Source organism: Dreissena polymorpha, chromosome 1, assembly GCF_020536995.1.
Source record: "Dreissena polymorpha isolate Duluth1 chromosome 1, UMN_Dpol_1.0, whole genome shotgun sequence".
Lineage (NCBI taxonomy): Eukaryota > Metazoa > Mollusca > Bivalvia > Myida > Dreissenidae > Dreissena > Dreissena polymorpha.
In genome coordinates, this window is record NC_068355.1 from 36,189,818 (window position 1) to 36,206,561 (window position 16,744).

A 16,744-nucleotide genomic window follows, 5' to 3' on the forward strand; every position below is an offset into this window, starting at 1 on the left:
CATTATAACAGTTTATTAGTGTACTAATAGTTATGGAATATCAACGGTTTATTCTCCTTAGACTCAGTAAATATAATAGTATTAAAGATGTATCACTCAAGCTATGTTTGTACATTTACTTCATTGAAATAACATTCGTTAGGAGTGAACAGGAAATGTGCTACTGTTTCACAATCGGTGTTGTATAAATTTGTAGACGCATATTAAGTATATATTCTATTTGGAAAAGTCACACATATGCTGAGCGTTATAATTTTTAACTTATTTTATCTTAAGATCCAACATTTGCAGAAAATATAACGTCAAATTTGTCAGTCGTAAAACGTTGCATATTCAAACAATCATCTAAATCAATAGTTATCGTCGTCTGAAAACTTGTCTGATAGTTCTCTGCTCTAACTGAAAGCTATGCAACAGCAATAGTTTGGTCCAAAGTTATGGGATGTCCAGGTACATCCGCCAGAACCATAATCATAGGTGGCGAAACTAACCTTTCCTGAGTCCGGCTGTGAGTTGGTTGGGTTAGCCAGCAGTTGAGTGTGGTTTTTATTGATTTCGAATGCATCGAAACATGGAACTCTGCAACAGAATATCATTTATAAAGATTGTTAATCATTTTGATATAAAAATGCACTTTTTCGTATTTCGTCATCCATCTACCTCCTTTAGAGTTTTGTTTAAACGATATTATAATGTTCCGTCCACGCACTTTAATCTAGTAATAATATGCATAATTTAATATGGTACGAGTAAAAAAGACGAAGTTGTCATATGCGATGCCAATAAATAATCTTCCATTTAATACGGTGTTACAAATTATTCTAAAACTCAACAACAATTAGTAATGCGGTGTTACAAGTTACTCTGAAACTCAACGACAATAAGTAATGCGGGGTTACAAGTTATTCTGAAACTCAACGACAAGTGTTAATGCGGTGTTATAAGTTACTCTGAAACTCAACGACAATTAGTAATGCGGTGTTACAAGTTATTATGAAACTCAACGACAATTGGTAATGCGGTGTTATAAGTTATTCTAAAACTCAATGACAATTAGTAATACGGTGTTACAAGTTATTCTGAAACTTAACGACAATTAGTAATACGGTGTTACAAATTATTCTAAAACTCAACGACAGTTTATATACAGGAGCGTTCTTACAAACAAAACAACTGTCCCCTAGCATGTTAATGAAATTGGATCATAAACAAGAATAAGTTTCATCAGCATAGCTAAATGACTTTATAGTTGTTGCAGGATCCATGTTTTAGTTTTTAACAATTTATGTTAACAAAGCAACCGCAATTTGGTCTTATGAGAACTGAAATAGAGTGCACATTCATAATATTGAACTCCACTCACACGCCGATATTGATTATCATTAAGTCTGCGTTCATGTTGAGTTGTAGAAGGATCTAGATTGTATTTTTGCATTCTTTTCTGTAACCATACCAATCTTTGCCAGACGAAAAACGTAAATAGAGTAAATATTTTTCAAATGGCCCTCGATCAAAATCCTGATTTTTATCAACGCGCTTTATTGAATTATCTCACGATCCGCATATATCGGACGGACCGACAGATAAATTTGTAAAACAGAAGTAACGTACTTATTCTCAATATATATAGAAATATATATAACACTGATTTTCATCAACCGTGCCTTATTTCTGTTTGAGTTAAGACAGGATCCAGATTTTTTGACGGGCAGACGGACGGACGGACAGACGAACAAAACTTGAATGACGTGCCTTTGTCCATATGGTCCCATATTCACATATCATGTTTTATAAACCTATCTTACGTACATTTCGAGTAATTGTTGGATCCAGATTATATTGTTCAATTGTTTCTGTATTCAGAGCAACAACAGCACAAATTGTCTTACGGATACTCTGAAATGACGCTCATGTTCCCTATATGACCTTCTTTAGACATATTAAGTTTTATCAACTCAGCTTAAAGTAACAATCACGCTCAAAAATATCGAATATTTCGTTAAATAAAGCTAACCCATAAAAAAAATCAATGTTCCTTTAAGCAAAATGCAAGATTTCAACGTTAGATGTTGTCTGGTAGAATTGATTTAACGAGATACAAAATGCTCGTTTTTATTTTTTTTTTTGTGGCCACAAATAATTCCATTTATATTTCCCGTGAAATATCCGAACATTTACGGGCGAACACGAGATTGGATACGGTAAGCGTCGGAAGTATGACGTAGCTCTCATGAATAATCATTCTGTGAAATCAAAATGTATTCTGGGTAACTGGAACTTAGCGAATGCGAAAATGGCTTGTATAAATTATGCAAATGAACGCAACCAGAATGAATCCGATCCTGACTCGAAAACGAAAGTAGATTACATCGTGGAACGATATTTAGATATTTAGATGCTTAAAACTTGCCGAATGCTTGTAATCACAGGTGGTTAGCGTGTGGCTATGATATTAATTAGTGAAAACATCATTTTGAATGATAAATAATCATATTATAACGAAAAATTAACTTTTCTGAAAAAAAAAAAAAATTCACTATCAAATATATATATAACAAGGTATGCAACTCAAAATCAGCCCAAAACGGGGTGCATCGCTTTGAACAGCCATATCTTCATAAATTTTGCAGCGATTTTCACGATCTCGGTCTTATTCAACGCAGAAATGAATTTCCTTTCTGGAAATGTATATGTCTTGCAATATTTTTACAAATGCTGGGTCAACTTTTAAGAAATAACACGATACACAACACGCATGACCCAGTTGACAGTGATCATGCTGTCTTTAAGACTGAAATCTTCACGGAGTAAAGGGCAACTTCTCTACAAAGTTCATGTAGTTCGATACCATAATTCAATAAAACGTATGAAAAAACATTATTACCGTTCTTGTCGTTACATTCTGCATCAAGACTAACTGTCCAGCGCCGTTTGAAACCTTTGTTTACATACATTTCAACTAACTGACATTTTAAACATACGAGTGATTTCATTGGTCCAATGCGGAGGTGTGTCTTTACAACTGGAGATTTCATTCATAAAGAATACATGATCACTGTCAACTGGGTCATGCGTGTTGTGTATCGTGTTATTTCTTAAAAGTTGACCCAGCATTTGTAAAAATATTGCAAGACATATACATTTCCAGAAAGGAAATGCATTTCTGCGTTGAATAAGACCGAGATCGTGAAAATCGCTGCACAATTGATGAAGATATGGCTGTTCAAAGCGATGCACCCCGTTTTGGGGTGATTTTGAGTTGCATACCTTGTTATATATATATTTGATAGTGAAAATTTTTTTTTCAGAAAAGTTAATTTTTCGTTATAATATGATTATTTATCATTCAAAATGATGTTTTCACTAATTAATATCATAGCCACACGCTAACCACCTGTGCTTGTAATATAACGTTTTTACATCAAAGTTACTTGTTTTTAGGGTCTTCCTATTGTAATTAACCATCGTATGGTACTACTTGTTGTCGAATGTTGTTATATAGCATAATACAGTAGCCGTATGTATTGGTGAGCGTGATAGTGACTTTAAGCACTTTTTTGTTACCGCAAACTCTAGATTAAGACGGACAGACACGCGGACAAACGTATGGGTCGTCGGTTAACCTATAGTGTAATCCGGTTTCACAGGTATGGAACTAACAAAACGAGGAAGAAATGCTAGTTGCGAATGAAAAAAACGAAGTTCACGTTAATCTCCAGTCGTAAACTTGTGTTATCGGTAAATAATAAATCACTGTGTTGTCATTCAGTAATTGAAGCATCCGAATAATAGTTAATGAATGATAACTTACTTGTTTCGTGGATGTGCTATGGTGCGAATTTCGGCCGATGCTGACTCACAGATGTCGTTACACGTTGGGGCCACGCCGGCACAATCACGTCGCAAACTGAACACACAGCCTATGCCTTTTGCAGCGCAATTATTCTGGCTCATCTCATAGAAATAATTGTAGGTTATGGCATAATGGTCAATCGCACAGGCAACGTTCAAATAGCCTGAAATAATAGTGTATTCTCGGTCTAAAATGCATTTTGCATCTTTAATTCAAACGCTGTAATGCAAATCTGTCTACTTAGACTAAAATCTAATATCCGTAAGATCTGAAAAATAAACTCACAAATTAAAGCAAAACCCAGCACACGTGTCATCATCATGATATGTATTTTTTTAATTTTGACCTAAATAAACAAAAGTATTTTTAAACGAACCATAGGTCGGAGCCTTTCATCGAAATATTTTTAGATTAAGCCTTTGTCATCCATGGCACAGGCAATGTTCAGAAAGCTTGACCAATAGTAATATGTTAAATGTACCTAAATGCTTGTGTTCTTGTTAATTTTTACAATCTATGCGCAAGAATGATTATCTGACTCTACATTCACAGTATACATATAAATTTAAAAAAAAAATACAGCAACAACAAAATACAATAGACTTACACAGTAGAGTACCAACGACAAACAAATTGGTCTTCATCATATTTAGCTTCTTTTAGTGTTAGAGACCAAATGTTTAATAAACATCAGCGATTTTCAGAGACCTTATATATAAATATAAGACGCAGTATCACATGGAACCTGGTTAAACACAACAAGGAACTTAATATACGCAATAAGAGTTGAGTATTAAATTCCACCTTTAATTAACGATATTAATACGACCGACCACCTTATCACATTAATACGAACAACACAGAAACATGCCAAAAATCAATATAGTTGATTAAGTGAGGAATAAAATTAATTTTGAATAACGTTGATAACAATTTTACGCTTTTCTCTTATCTTACAATCTTTCACGGTATGTGTCGCTTAAATATTATGCCGCGATGCAGTAGAATGTAGAAATTCATGTACAAAAACAACGATTTAACTTCTGGCATTTCATAAATCTTCAGCACGAGAAAACGTTTCCTCAATATATCTCCACGATTCTTTAAAATATCAAGATTAATGTTCACACACAATATTAAAATTTTCGGTCTTGACACATCTATTTTGAGATTCTTTAACTGACATTTAATTACATGTATGTCATAATTTTGAAGTTCTTCGATCCGAGTTGAACTGAAATGTTTCAGTCTACAGATAATAAACTTAAAAAGTAACCCTTCTGAAAGAACATCGTTTTTAGTTGAATACTTTTTTGCCAGATTGTATTTGTTAGAAAATTAAAAGAATATCATAACAATCTAGTCAGCAAGTTAACGTTGGTCGATTGTTCGACCCCCGAAATTCATGAAAATATTACATCAGGACAATAACTTTTTGCTTAATTTTCACCATTGGCCCCACCGTTGAAGCACCGTTGACTTTTTTCGCTGGGATATCATTGAAACAACATGGGCACAAATATTATGTGTCAAAATGTTGACGATAGCGTACATGACCTTAATTGTGGCGTACTTTTTCACCTTGAAGATGGCGTACGGAGTCCGACAAGTGATTATGGATTTTCGAAGGGGATGAAAGTTTATTCTATACCAAATGCTGGAGGTAAAAGCGGTTAGCTCGGGTAATTTTGTAATATGGCTTCTGATTCTTGCGCAAAGAAATTTTCAGGCTACGGTTTCATTGACTCATCTGATAATATAAAAAAAGTGTACAGCTAAACACGTATGTTAATAAGTAGATTACGCTGATATATAATGGCCGGGCAATTTCATGAATGTACTTAAATACTTGCGCAGACAGTAATGATCTACTTGAACAAAACAAAACTTAAATGTAATAATAATAATAATAATAATAATAATAATAATAATAGATCTCTAACATACATTATTATTATTATTATTATTATTATTATTATAATTATTATTATTATAATTATTATTATTATTACTATTATTTTTATTATTATTATTATTATTATTATTATTATTATTATTATCATTATTATTATTGTTATTATTATTAAATAGACATTAGTAAAAAGGGGCTTCGGTAAACTGCCCTAAGGAAATATATATATAACTTTTTTATAAACCAGTTTCAATTTATAACGGAACCATCTTTCCTAAATAATTTGTTTAAATGCACACATTTATTTTGCAATTTTCATTCCGTTTAAACTATTTCCTTTTAAATATTGATAATAAAACACACACGTTTTATCATTAATTTTGATGATTTTGCTTTTCTTTCAACCATGGTTAAAGAGTATATTACTATTTCAGTTATTACTTTTTATATATATTTATAAAAAAAATATAAAAAAGGGCTCATGACCAATTCAGAAGATTTTGCTTATACTAACTGAAATTGATAGTATAAATGATTTATTGCAAGTTGTTAAATAAGTCACCCGAAAACATTTCCTGGTGGCAAAAAAAGTTAAATTCGACCCCTGTTATCAATTTTGTGTGGCATGCTGCAAATATGCACATAATCTGTAGCTTTTATATTTTGTCTTTTTAACCTTGGTAAATAGTAAGAATATTTTTTTACGAATGTTATAAACACAAACGAACATCATTTTCGGAAGAACATGACTTGTATACAGTTGCTCTTGAATAAATTATTTAGTGCCTAAACAACCTAATTAATTGTAGATGGTACATTTAGATCTAGTATTAAACACTGTATCTATTTTTTGTGAATATTTGACTGACAAACAAACGAAAGTTCTTTTAAAAAATCTTTTAAACTGATTACTTTGTTCACATGCGGAACACACAAAAAAAACGAAACACCTTTTTTGACAGTTCAAAACAATATTGCGACAACCGCTGAAAATGTACACATAAGTGCAACGCAATAAGCACTGACACTTAATCCGATTTGAAAGCGATTGAAAAATAATCGCATTTGAAAAATATTGCTGAGGCCACAACAAATTGATGATTTGTTCTACGGATTTTAGCCAAAATAAAATGGAGCGAGCGAGCGAAATAAAAATAAATTAATTTTTATTCTATTTTTAAAAAAATCACAGGCGAGCGAAGAGCGATAAATAAAAAATAGATATATTGTCTCTGTAAATTGATGTTTGTTGCCAAATAAATGCATGATACCTTCAAAATACAAACACAAGGTCATTTAGTAGTACTAACTATGTTTAAATCTAGTCCAATGTTTGTTAAAGTATGATAAACAAAATATTCTCCAATAGTTATTCTGCTTATTCACAACAGGTAGAGACTACTTAATGTTAACATGGTACATTGTACTTTTCACTAGCAAAGTTATATAAGAAGCTCAGTCTTCTGTCAATGAAAGTTAAATAGCATGACAATAAATAATATGCTAAACATCAAGCATAAGAAATATCTTGAATCTGTATTAGTTCTAAATATCATAGGTTATAGTAGTATACATTATACTCAAATGCATTACTTTGGTTAGTTTAGCAATGTTAAAATTAGAAATGAGAAGTTTAAGTTTTGTAAAGTAAAAAAAAAAACATAACTTCCTAATGAAAGAACAATAAGAAACGGATAGTTAAAGTTTTTTATTTAAATATAAAACACATGCCTTTTAATCAAAACTATTTATAGATGTGATTAGTAGGAGCCCTTTATTTTAACATAGCACAGCGACATATATTTGTCTAATTTGAGTGCCAAACAAGAGATGTGTTTGTCAGAAACACAATGCCCCCTACTGCGCTGCTTTGAAAATATATATTTATTTTTTTACATGAACTTGAACTTTCACCACTCAAAATGTGCAGCTCCATGAGATACACATGCATGCCAAATATCAAGTTGCTATCTTCAATATTGCAAAAAGTATGGCCAATGTTAAAGTTTTCGGACAGACAGACGGACGGACAGTTCAACTGCTATATGCCACCCTACCGGGGGCATAAAAAGACTAGTATCAGTTCTAGTATATTTATTAAATGACTAGTACTATAATATATATTTATAACAATAGTAGTAGAACAATATTTAGCGTGACTATTTAAAAAACACATCAATTTACAATAAAACATACTTTTCCAAGAAAAGTGCCATCACAAATGACTAGTATCAACTTTAATCTTAACACAAAACAATTAAAATCTGTAGAAATAGAAATTAAACTGGAAAATACGAAACACTAATATTTTTAAAAGTTAAAGCATTTGCTCTTTATTCCAATCCATGATTTTTCATTTTCAATCACAACATGTTAACATTTATAAACATGATGATGATGGTCATCATAAACACATACTTTTGCTTTGGTCTCATTTACAAACCAAATCAAATTAAGAACTTTTGAAGGCTTGAATGAGTTCATTTGACTTTTTGTTTTTTTACAAACTTCTTGGCGCCCCATGTTTTTGCCTCTTTTCCAGAATGTCGACAAGACACACAAATTGGCCTGACTATGGAATATTTTGTATACAAATCTGCAACATATGCATCGTTGTCATCTAACAGACAGTCAGGAGATCCACAGTGGATGCACACTGGTGGTAGGTAATGCCGACACTTGGCTGAGAAATAAGCTGTTTCCACCTCAGAGCTGCAGGTCACGCATCTCCGAACATACAGGTCAGGTGCATCTTCCAACTGATCTCCATAGATATACGAATGGCATGCCTTAATGTTCCGCAAGAATTCCTCCTGCAAGGAAGTGAAATGTTATGGAGCTTTTCACAAAATTGACAGTCATCATTATTCGCCCTATCCAAACAGAAAAAATCTATGGTCTTTTTTTCAGGCTTATAGAAATTCCCAATTTTACCAGCCTGAAGTGCTTGTAAAATTCATAAAACAGATATTAAACAATTTCTTATTTTATTTTCGCTATTTTTTTTTCCAAAAAGAATTTGAGCAACTTTAAGCAACTTTAATCAACTGCCATTAGAAGCTTACTTTCAGAAAGATGAAAGTACGAAGAAAATTGCCATGTATTCGAAGGATTAAATAATATAAAAAAAATTGTGTCTGTTATTTTGAACAAAATGTAAACAAATGGCTGCGCTCGAAAATTCTGACTCAGGCTAGTAAAATTTCCCATATTACTAAATTTCTATTACTGTAATACTTCTCCAAAGCCTCTTCATAGACATGGAATTGATGGCAGCTATGTCTTGGCTAAGTTCAAGAGCACATACATGTAACTAAGGAAAAAGTGAATCAATATGTGTGAAAATTGTGTCATGTTAATCTACACTTTATGGTGATTCGCATGCAAACAAATTGCCAGAAGGATTGACCGACAGAGTGACTCCAATAAACTGCCTCCCAACCTTAGTGTTTGCAGCAGTTTTAGACTTGAAACCTATTCAAATCAAAGCAAAAACGAATGCATTTCCTTCATATTAAGATTATCATTTACCAATGCATTTTTTGTTTTACAACTATTTATATCTTGAATGGGCCTTTGATGGTATGAAATAAAAAACAATGTTTTGCAATGTCAATCTGGTGATATATTAACACATACCGTGTTTGATCAGACATTAGCAAAAAATATTCAGGCTCTAAGTTGCAAACCAACAAGCCAAAGAGCTTTTTTCTGATCTGTAAAAATATGTATCATTCATATCAATTTATTGGATTAATACGTGTCTTTTTATAATCCTGCCAAACTGTGTATAACTGTGATGTTTAAATGTTAATTTAGACTCTTAAAAATTATGTAACCAACATGTTATGATCCTATAATGTTGAAACACGCTGTATATTGTATTTTTACAAAACGTTTACCTGTTGTCGGTCAAGCTTGTTTGGACTGAAGACACATCTTGGCCTGCTACATTCTCCGCAAAGGACAGCATCTCGAAGCTTCTCATTCTAAAACAACATGGAGAGATATAGTGTAGTGAAAGCAAAAATATTTAAAAAATGCTTTTTATGGCAAAATTCCCGCTTCACTTTCCAGCCTGCAAAAATGTTGACAACATGATATCATTTTGACATGATCACTTTTTCTCTTGGTGTTGCCAATTGCCAGGTGGTAGAAGGAACGGATGTATACTGCAACAAAAATGCACTTGGAATATTTCTCTGATTTTTATTTTAATATCACAGTTGTAATTCAATGAGGTTTAGTTTAAACCTATTTAATTTAGCTCGATTGCATTGAAAGCCTTAGGCTTTTTTGAAACGCTCTAGTCCTTTTCCTGGGACTAGAACCAGTACTTGGTGTCTATGGGGAGATCTAAAGCACGCTCCTACTATGGCGATTGAACCCGTGACCTCTGGGTCGCTAGGCGGACACCATATCCACTTTGCCATGGCGACCTTACAATAAGGTTTGACAGTTTGACCTAAATATAATAATATAAAAATGAAATAAAGTGTTAAGTGATTTGCGAGCTTCTAAAATATTATAATTATCATTACCCTCAAAATTTCTCGAGTCTCTTTATCATGGTTTTGTAATTCCTCATCATAGGTTCCACATGGTCTGGTTGAGGGTCTGTACTTGTCACGGGTCAGGGCTTTCCCAAACAACTGGAATTATTATTATGTTATTATAATTTATATAATTGAATTAGCATGTTTAAATCTTATCTCAAATGTTGATTCCAGTTTCTAAACACAATAGTCACACATTATCATTTAAATCATTAAATTAACTACATGTCAGCTGGACAAGTTAAGTTAACTAAAATTTCAACAAGGTATATAGTTAAGTATATTAATGCCTTTTTATTAAACAAAAGGCAAAACATAATATGTTGTCAGATCAATGAAGTAAACATGAGTAAATTGATTATTCAAATTTAATTGTATCTATTGACCATTTGCACAGGAACACAACCTTCAAAGTCCAAAGTAAGTTTCCAAAATATATTTGTAATTTACACAACTTCATCCATTCAATAAATATGTCATATCATGGACTACAAATGCGATAAATATACCTCACTGAATGGTAGGTAGTGTTCACCATTTTCGTCCGGCTTTGGTTCAGGGAGGAACCTGAGGCGGTCAAAAACATCCTGATCTCGGACTGGGTTGACGGAGCAGTAGCCACATTCATCGGATGAACACTTCTTTAACTGGAAGCAGTAGTGGCCTGATTCTGCATGCCTCTCAAAGAAATCCTTTAGAAGAAAGGACACTGATGTTTATAGACGCTCTTCCATATTAATAACATGTTGTTGTTTTTTTCATTTTTTAAACAAGATGTATCTTTATACATAGGTTGATTTTTCATTATAAAATATAATAAACACACGTTTTCATTAATATTGTTAATAAGACAGCATAGTCTTCACAATATCCAATATTTAATAAAAAAATGAATAATGTTACCCGGTAAACATTTAACTTTTAAAATTAAATAATTGTGTATTGTTCTGAGAAAACTGGACATAATGCTTGTGCATAAATTGTCTTCCCAGATTAGCCTGTGCAGTCCACACAGGCTAATCAGGGACGACAATTTCCGCTTTTATTGAATTTTTCGTTTAAATATTGTCTCTTCTTAGCAAAAATCCAGTACAGGGGGAAAATGTCGTCCCTGATAAGCCTGTGCAAACTGCACAGGCTAATCTGGGACGACACTTTACGCACATGCATTATGCCCAGTTTTCTCAGAAAGCGACACAATTAAACTTTCCATAACCTAGACAAATTGCTTGCCTGTGCCAGATGCATATTTTAAGGTTGAATGTTAAAAACCTTTATTTGTTTTTCTGTCAGATAATAGTATACGCACTGGAGCATATTAATTTAATGCGAAACAAATACTTAAATTGGAAGTGACATATTAAAAACTAATATAAATATGCATTATGTAACCAGTGACCATAAGCAATTTTAGTAGAGGGCAATATACAGTTATATCAATATTATTTTACTGAGAACAACAATTATTATATCATTTCCAGACAAGCAGGACATTATCTATGCATTTTTCTTTAAAAAATAAATTTAGTTTGTTTTACCTGCAGATGCTTGCTTTTCTTCAATTCAGCGCTTTTTGTGTCAGCTGTGGCTACTGGACTATCTGCTCCAAAGCCAACACCAGTGATATCTAAGATGGATGTGATCTCTTTATCTGATGCCCCTTTCAAAGTTTTAACAGGGTTTCCTTTCAAGCTCATTTGTGAGACTTTTCGTCTGGCTTGGTTTCTTACTGCAGTTAGAGAAGACAAGTTTTTAACCATCTGTTCATACTTCTCTTCCATTTCATTTCTGTCTAGCGCAACATACTGCAAGGCCAAATTTAAAATGGACATGCAACGTTCAGCTGGGTTGGTCCAACTATGTGATGGTGCCGTTCGGAGTGCAATTAGCATGTCCTAATCTAAATGCATGAAGATAAGAGTGAGCGACAACTTAACCGTTTCATAAGTGACTCTATGATCCGGTCCTCCATCAGTATAAAGGCACATGATTGGGGTTCTCAAATTTAATCCATCTGCAGAGTAGGCATCATTTAATCTTACGAGTTCAATAACTTCAGCAGCATGTCTAAATGGGCTAGATGGGCTGAATACCTTTTCTTTTGTTGTCACATGCATGTCCCCTGAGAAGAAGCTGTCTTTGGAGTCCCTAGGAATTTCTGTGACAAGAACAACTGAAGGAACAAGACCGCAAAGATGAAAATCATGGTCAGTTGCAACTAATACAGGTCCCTCTGAAGGTGTTAGAACCTTGTTATGCCCTCTTACTCCAGTCGATATAGGGATTCCTGGTTCTCCCACTGGAACTATTGCCTTGTCGTCCATGCATAAGAACATAGCACTGTCTCTAAACATCACACAAAATTCTTTCATATGCTGAAAGTATTTTGCAGCATAGTGTGAATCAGGATGTGAAACTCTTGCCTAGCGTGTCTGCACACGGAATTTAACATTGAACTGACCAGTGTACCTTAAAGCAGTTTTATGAAATGGATTACTGGGACAAAACTGCAGTCGGATCGTTTCATTGCTAGGAATGGGTGTTCCATCAGGCACTCTTTTACAAATGTCATTCTTTAAAGTCTCTATTGAAATTGCCAATGGCAAATACATTTCATCACATTTTCGTCTTTCACTGACCTGTAAAATCTGTTCTTCAAAGAACTTTCCCATTTCTTCAAAAAAGGCATCATAATATGTATCAGAGCCATTAGTTGCTCGTAAATCAATCAATAACTGAGAGTCATCTGCGCCTATGATCTTCGACACCCTTTCATTAATTTCTTTTTCACTGGAAGAATTGGCACTTTCTTCATGCCCTGTTAGGCTAAAATACATGTGTCTAATGACTGACTTTGGGCATTTCACAAAACTTATAAACTTGTCAATAAATTCTTGTCTCATAGCCCTGCTTGAGAACGTCGGAAGATCTTCTGAAATTTGAGAGATAACTTTCATGTTGCGGGATGTTTTGTCTTCTGTTTGACCTGCTGGAACACTCCAAATGAAATTTAATGTTCCTATGCTTCCTCCATAAGCAACCCTATACAACATAATCGGTTTGGACAAACGAAGGTTTTTGATGAATTTGCGACGTTCAATACGATTATCGGGACAAAACTTGTCAAGGTGCACATAGGTATAATCTGATGTTTTCACTACTGTCAAATTTAAATGACTATATTCTTCTTTAACATTGGACGGTGTTACAAGATCTATGCAAACCGAGTTCGAGTCACCGCAGTTAGCTGTTTCTCTTTTATGACTTATGTTTTGGTGTTTTTGGTTATCATTTTCAAGTCTGTCTTTGTATTGTTTTAGAGATTCTGCTAATTCACCCATGATTTTGGCTAACACTGTGTTTCGTTTATCACTCAATGATGGCAAACTAAGGGCGGAGTATAGATCACCAACCAATTCGCCAAGTCTGGCTGCCTTTACAATAGGTGGTCTGTGCCAAAGTAATTTGTAGTTGTTGTAATTTTGAAATTTGTTTAATTCAGTTGGAACATGACAACTGGCATCTTTCAGTCTTGCATGGCAGTGATCTACGTACCACAAGGCATTGCTGAGAGATTTAAGGGCTTGTTTTCCACTGTCCTCGACAATATCAGATGGCCATCCACACCCAGTACTTTGGGCCCAATCAATCAAGTCGCAGTACAGTTGTTGTGGACCAGAAAGTTTCTTTACTTTTGAGCTTGTGTTTACTTCATATTTTTTTGGCATAATGCATACCTTGGGCTTGTTCATTAAAACTGTGAATGCATTGGAGTTTGAACTTGTTGATGGAAGTCGTGCAGAATTAATTGTATATTCGACCATTTTTTGTCAAGTTCTACTGCGACATTTAGTTGCATGCTGATGTTCGAAATTTTTATTCTATCGCTACTACCAACTTTACTGCAGATATTTACAGAATTCACGCATTCGGGCGACATTTCGAGGCCTGATGATGATGCGGCTGCGATGAATAAATCGCTAAAATCATCCGTAATCCGATGACACATTGCCACAGCAGAAAAAATTGAATTACCATTGGTGTCTTTCGCCGACACCACTATGCAGACGAGCGCCGCCATTATTTTACCATAAACCAATCTCATTATTATCGCAAAGCGTAATAAAAGTCGTAAAATACGTAGGCTAAATTAAACTAAATCTGTAAACAAATACATGCGGAGCAAAATAGTTGCTGCGGGCGCGAAATAAAAATAAAAATATTTTTATTTAGTTTTAAGATTTTTAGGTGCGGCAAATCCGACGAACATTTAATCAATTTGTTGTGGCCTGATAAACATATTGGTGCTTTTATTAGTCTAGGCTGATTATACTTACATGTTATACTGGATTTAACTATTGCAGTGATGTCTAGAATGCTAGTGGGGCATAGGCAACTCGTGGGTAACCATTGAATGCTTAAATATATCATTCAAGCGTTTGGGGAAACAGACCATTTATAAAAAAAATAGTTTCTGGTCCTTCGTTTCTTTTAAATTATTATTTTAAAATAAGAATACACAAAATCACAAATTATTTTGTTCCAATATTAGAAAATTACCGTTATTTGGGACCTGACTGTACATAGGAAGAACGTCTGGACAAAAGGGATTCTCTTGTGAGCTTGTTGATGTAAGATTTGCACGTTTCAGAAAAGCGAAACGTGTTTTAAATATGTCCCAAAACTTGAGTGGTGCAAGATCGATCAGGAAAGCCAGACGTCGGAAAAGTCTAGAAAAACTGACTGATTTCCACGGAAATAATCAAGAATCGAGAATGACCAGTAAACAAATAATGTCAAGTACAAATATGTGGGTACCCGTTAATTTGAATTAGGGCCAGTAATAGTTAGAAGATTACCAGACCTTGTACCCAGTATTTTTTTTATACTTTTATCGAAACATTACACATACACATGTGCATGCATCTAAAGTAAATCCTTCAAAGATGTTAATACCTTCGACTTCCACAACAACCAACATCAAAACAAATGTGTACATCTTGTTGAATTTCCGTGAGCATTGTGTTGCACACTGGCTATTGTACCAACAACTTACACATGCATGCAAAATGTAAAAAAATGATTAGTATGCCATATTAAACGGCATTGATTGCTTGTTTTAAGTTAAATGGTGAACATTGTGGTAGCGTTAAAATGTATCGTAATACACAATCATTATTAGTCGTGGGTAGACCGTTCCAGGAATAATGATCCTGACAAACAATAATGCTCAATATTGATTATTTTTAAGAGCAAATTACCGTATGGACGAAAGATATAGAGAATAACAGATTACTGCCTGATCTTTTTGTAAAATATCAGGTAAGGCTTAAAATTATATAACGGCGAGGCTTGCCGAGCCGTTATTTTATTCGTGACGAGCCTGATATATTACAAAAAGATCAGGCAGTAACCTGTTTTTTTTAGTTTTTATCATACCTCAACGTCCCCGATTTTAAAGAAATGATGAAAACATCGCTAAAAAGCTGCAGTTTTAGCGGGAACGAATATGACATTTTTCGTTTGACGTGTTAATAATGATATCATGAGCACGCGCGCTTAATATTTGTAAAATTTTTTTTTGCTGTCTGTGTTGCATTTTGTGTAAAAGTATATTACATCTTGGTATCAAATTGTTTGTTTTGTTGAATCTGATTCGATGTTACTAAAATGATTACTTTATAGTTGATTCCGAGTAATATGACCATCTTCCACACATGACTGATATAAGAACTTCCTGTTGACTATGATATAAAAAAATATATATCAGGCAACGCTATTTCAGGCAGATATCGATGCGATGATATGATAAATTATGGTACACCGTATAATCACACACGTCTGTGCTTATTTTACAATAAAATTCACTACTGATTGTATTACACTGTGCGTTTAGCTGGATGGGTTTAATGTATAAAAATTGCCATCAGATTTGCAGTACCAAGCAAATAAAAATGATCACAAAACGTTGGGTTAAATATAAATTCCAATCATATTGTTTTCACAAATACTAATTGGAAATATACTGAGGCATCGATATTCGACATTTTGTATAGACATACCCGACAGTATATACTACCAAATAAACATGAGGGGCACAATACGACAAAGTAGAAGTGAATAGGCTGAAGGTTCTTACTGTGGTTGCTTGACTGGTATTGTTCAAGATATAACTCAGTAATTAAGGTTGACACGATGTCAGGACTGGTTAAAGATCTATGGTTTGCCCTTGCGTAAAACAAAAGATTGGCACAAGTCATTGATAGATTTGCACAATTACTAACAAATCAACGTTTTCTCTCTATATAAAGTTAGTACCGTAAATCGGCACAATTCCCAATGCAACCATTTTCCCAATTTCAAAATGAAATTCTTAATTCAAATAAAACAATTCCCAATTCGCAGGAATAAAAATCGGGTGTA

General features: G+C 33.7%; 1 protein-coding gene and 1 long non-coding RNA gene across 2 annotated transcripts; both read right to left on the minus strand.

Annotated features, from left to right (window-relative positions):
* LOC127830927 (uncharacterized) lies at positions 1 to 4,165 on the minus strand. Its single transcript, XR_008026381.1, has 2 exons — positions 3,812 to 4,165; positions 1 to 579 (listed from the first exon to the last, which is right to left on the minus strand). It is a non-coding gene; the product is annotated as an uncharacterized LOC127830927 (long non-coding RNA).
* Positions 4,166 to 7,458: 3,293 nt separating this feature from the next.
* LOC127867531 (uncharacterized) lies at positions 7,459 to 14,049 on the minus strand. Its single transcript, XM_052408813.1, has 8 exons — positions 13,877 to 14,049; positions 12,961 to 13,111; positions 12,415 to 12,696; positions 11,860 to 12,126; positions 10,831 to 11,013; positions 10,307 to 10,417; positions 9,668 to 9,754; positions 7,459 to 8,578 (listed from the first exon to the last, which is right to left on the minus strand). Exons 1-8 carry the CDS (start codon positions 14,047 to 14,049, stop codon positions 8,246 to 8,248), a joined length of 1,587 nt encoding a protein of 528 aa, XP_052264773.1. The 3' UTR covers positions 7,459 to 8,245.
* Positions 14,050 to 16,744: the final 2,695 nt, after the last annotated feature.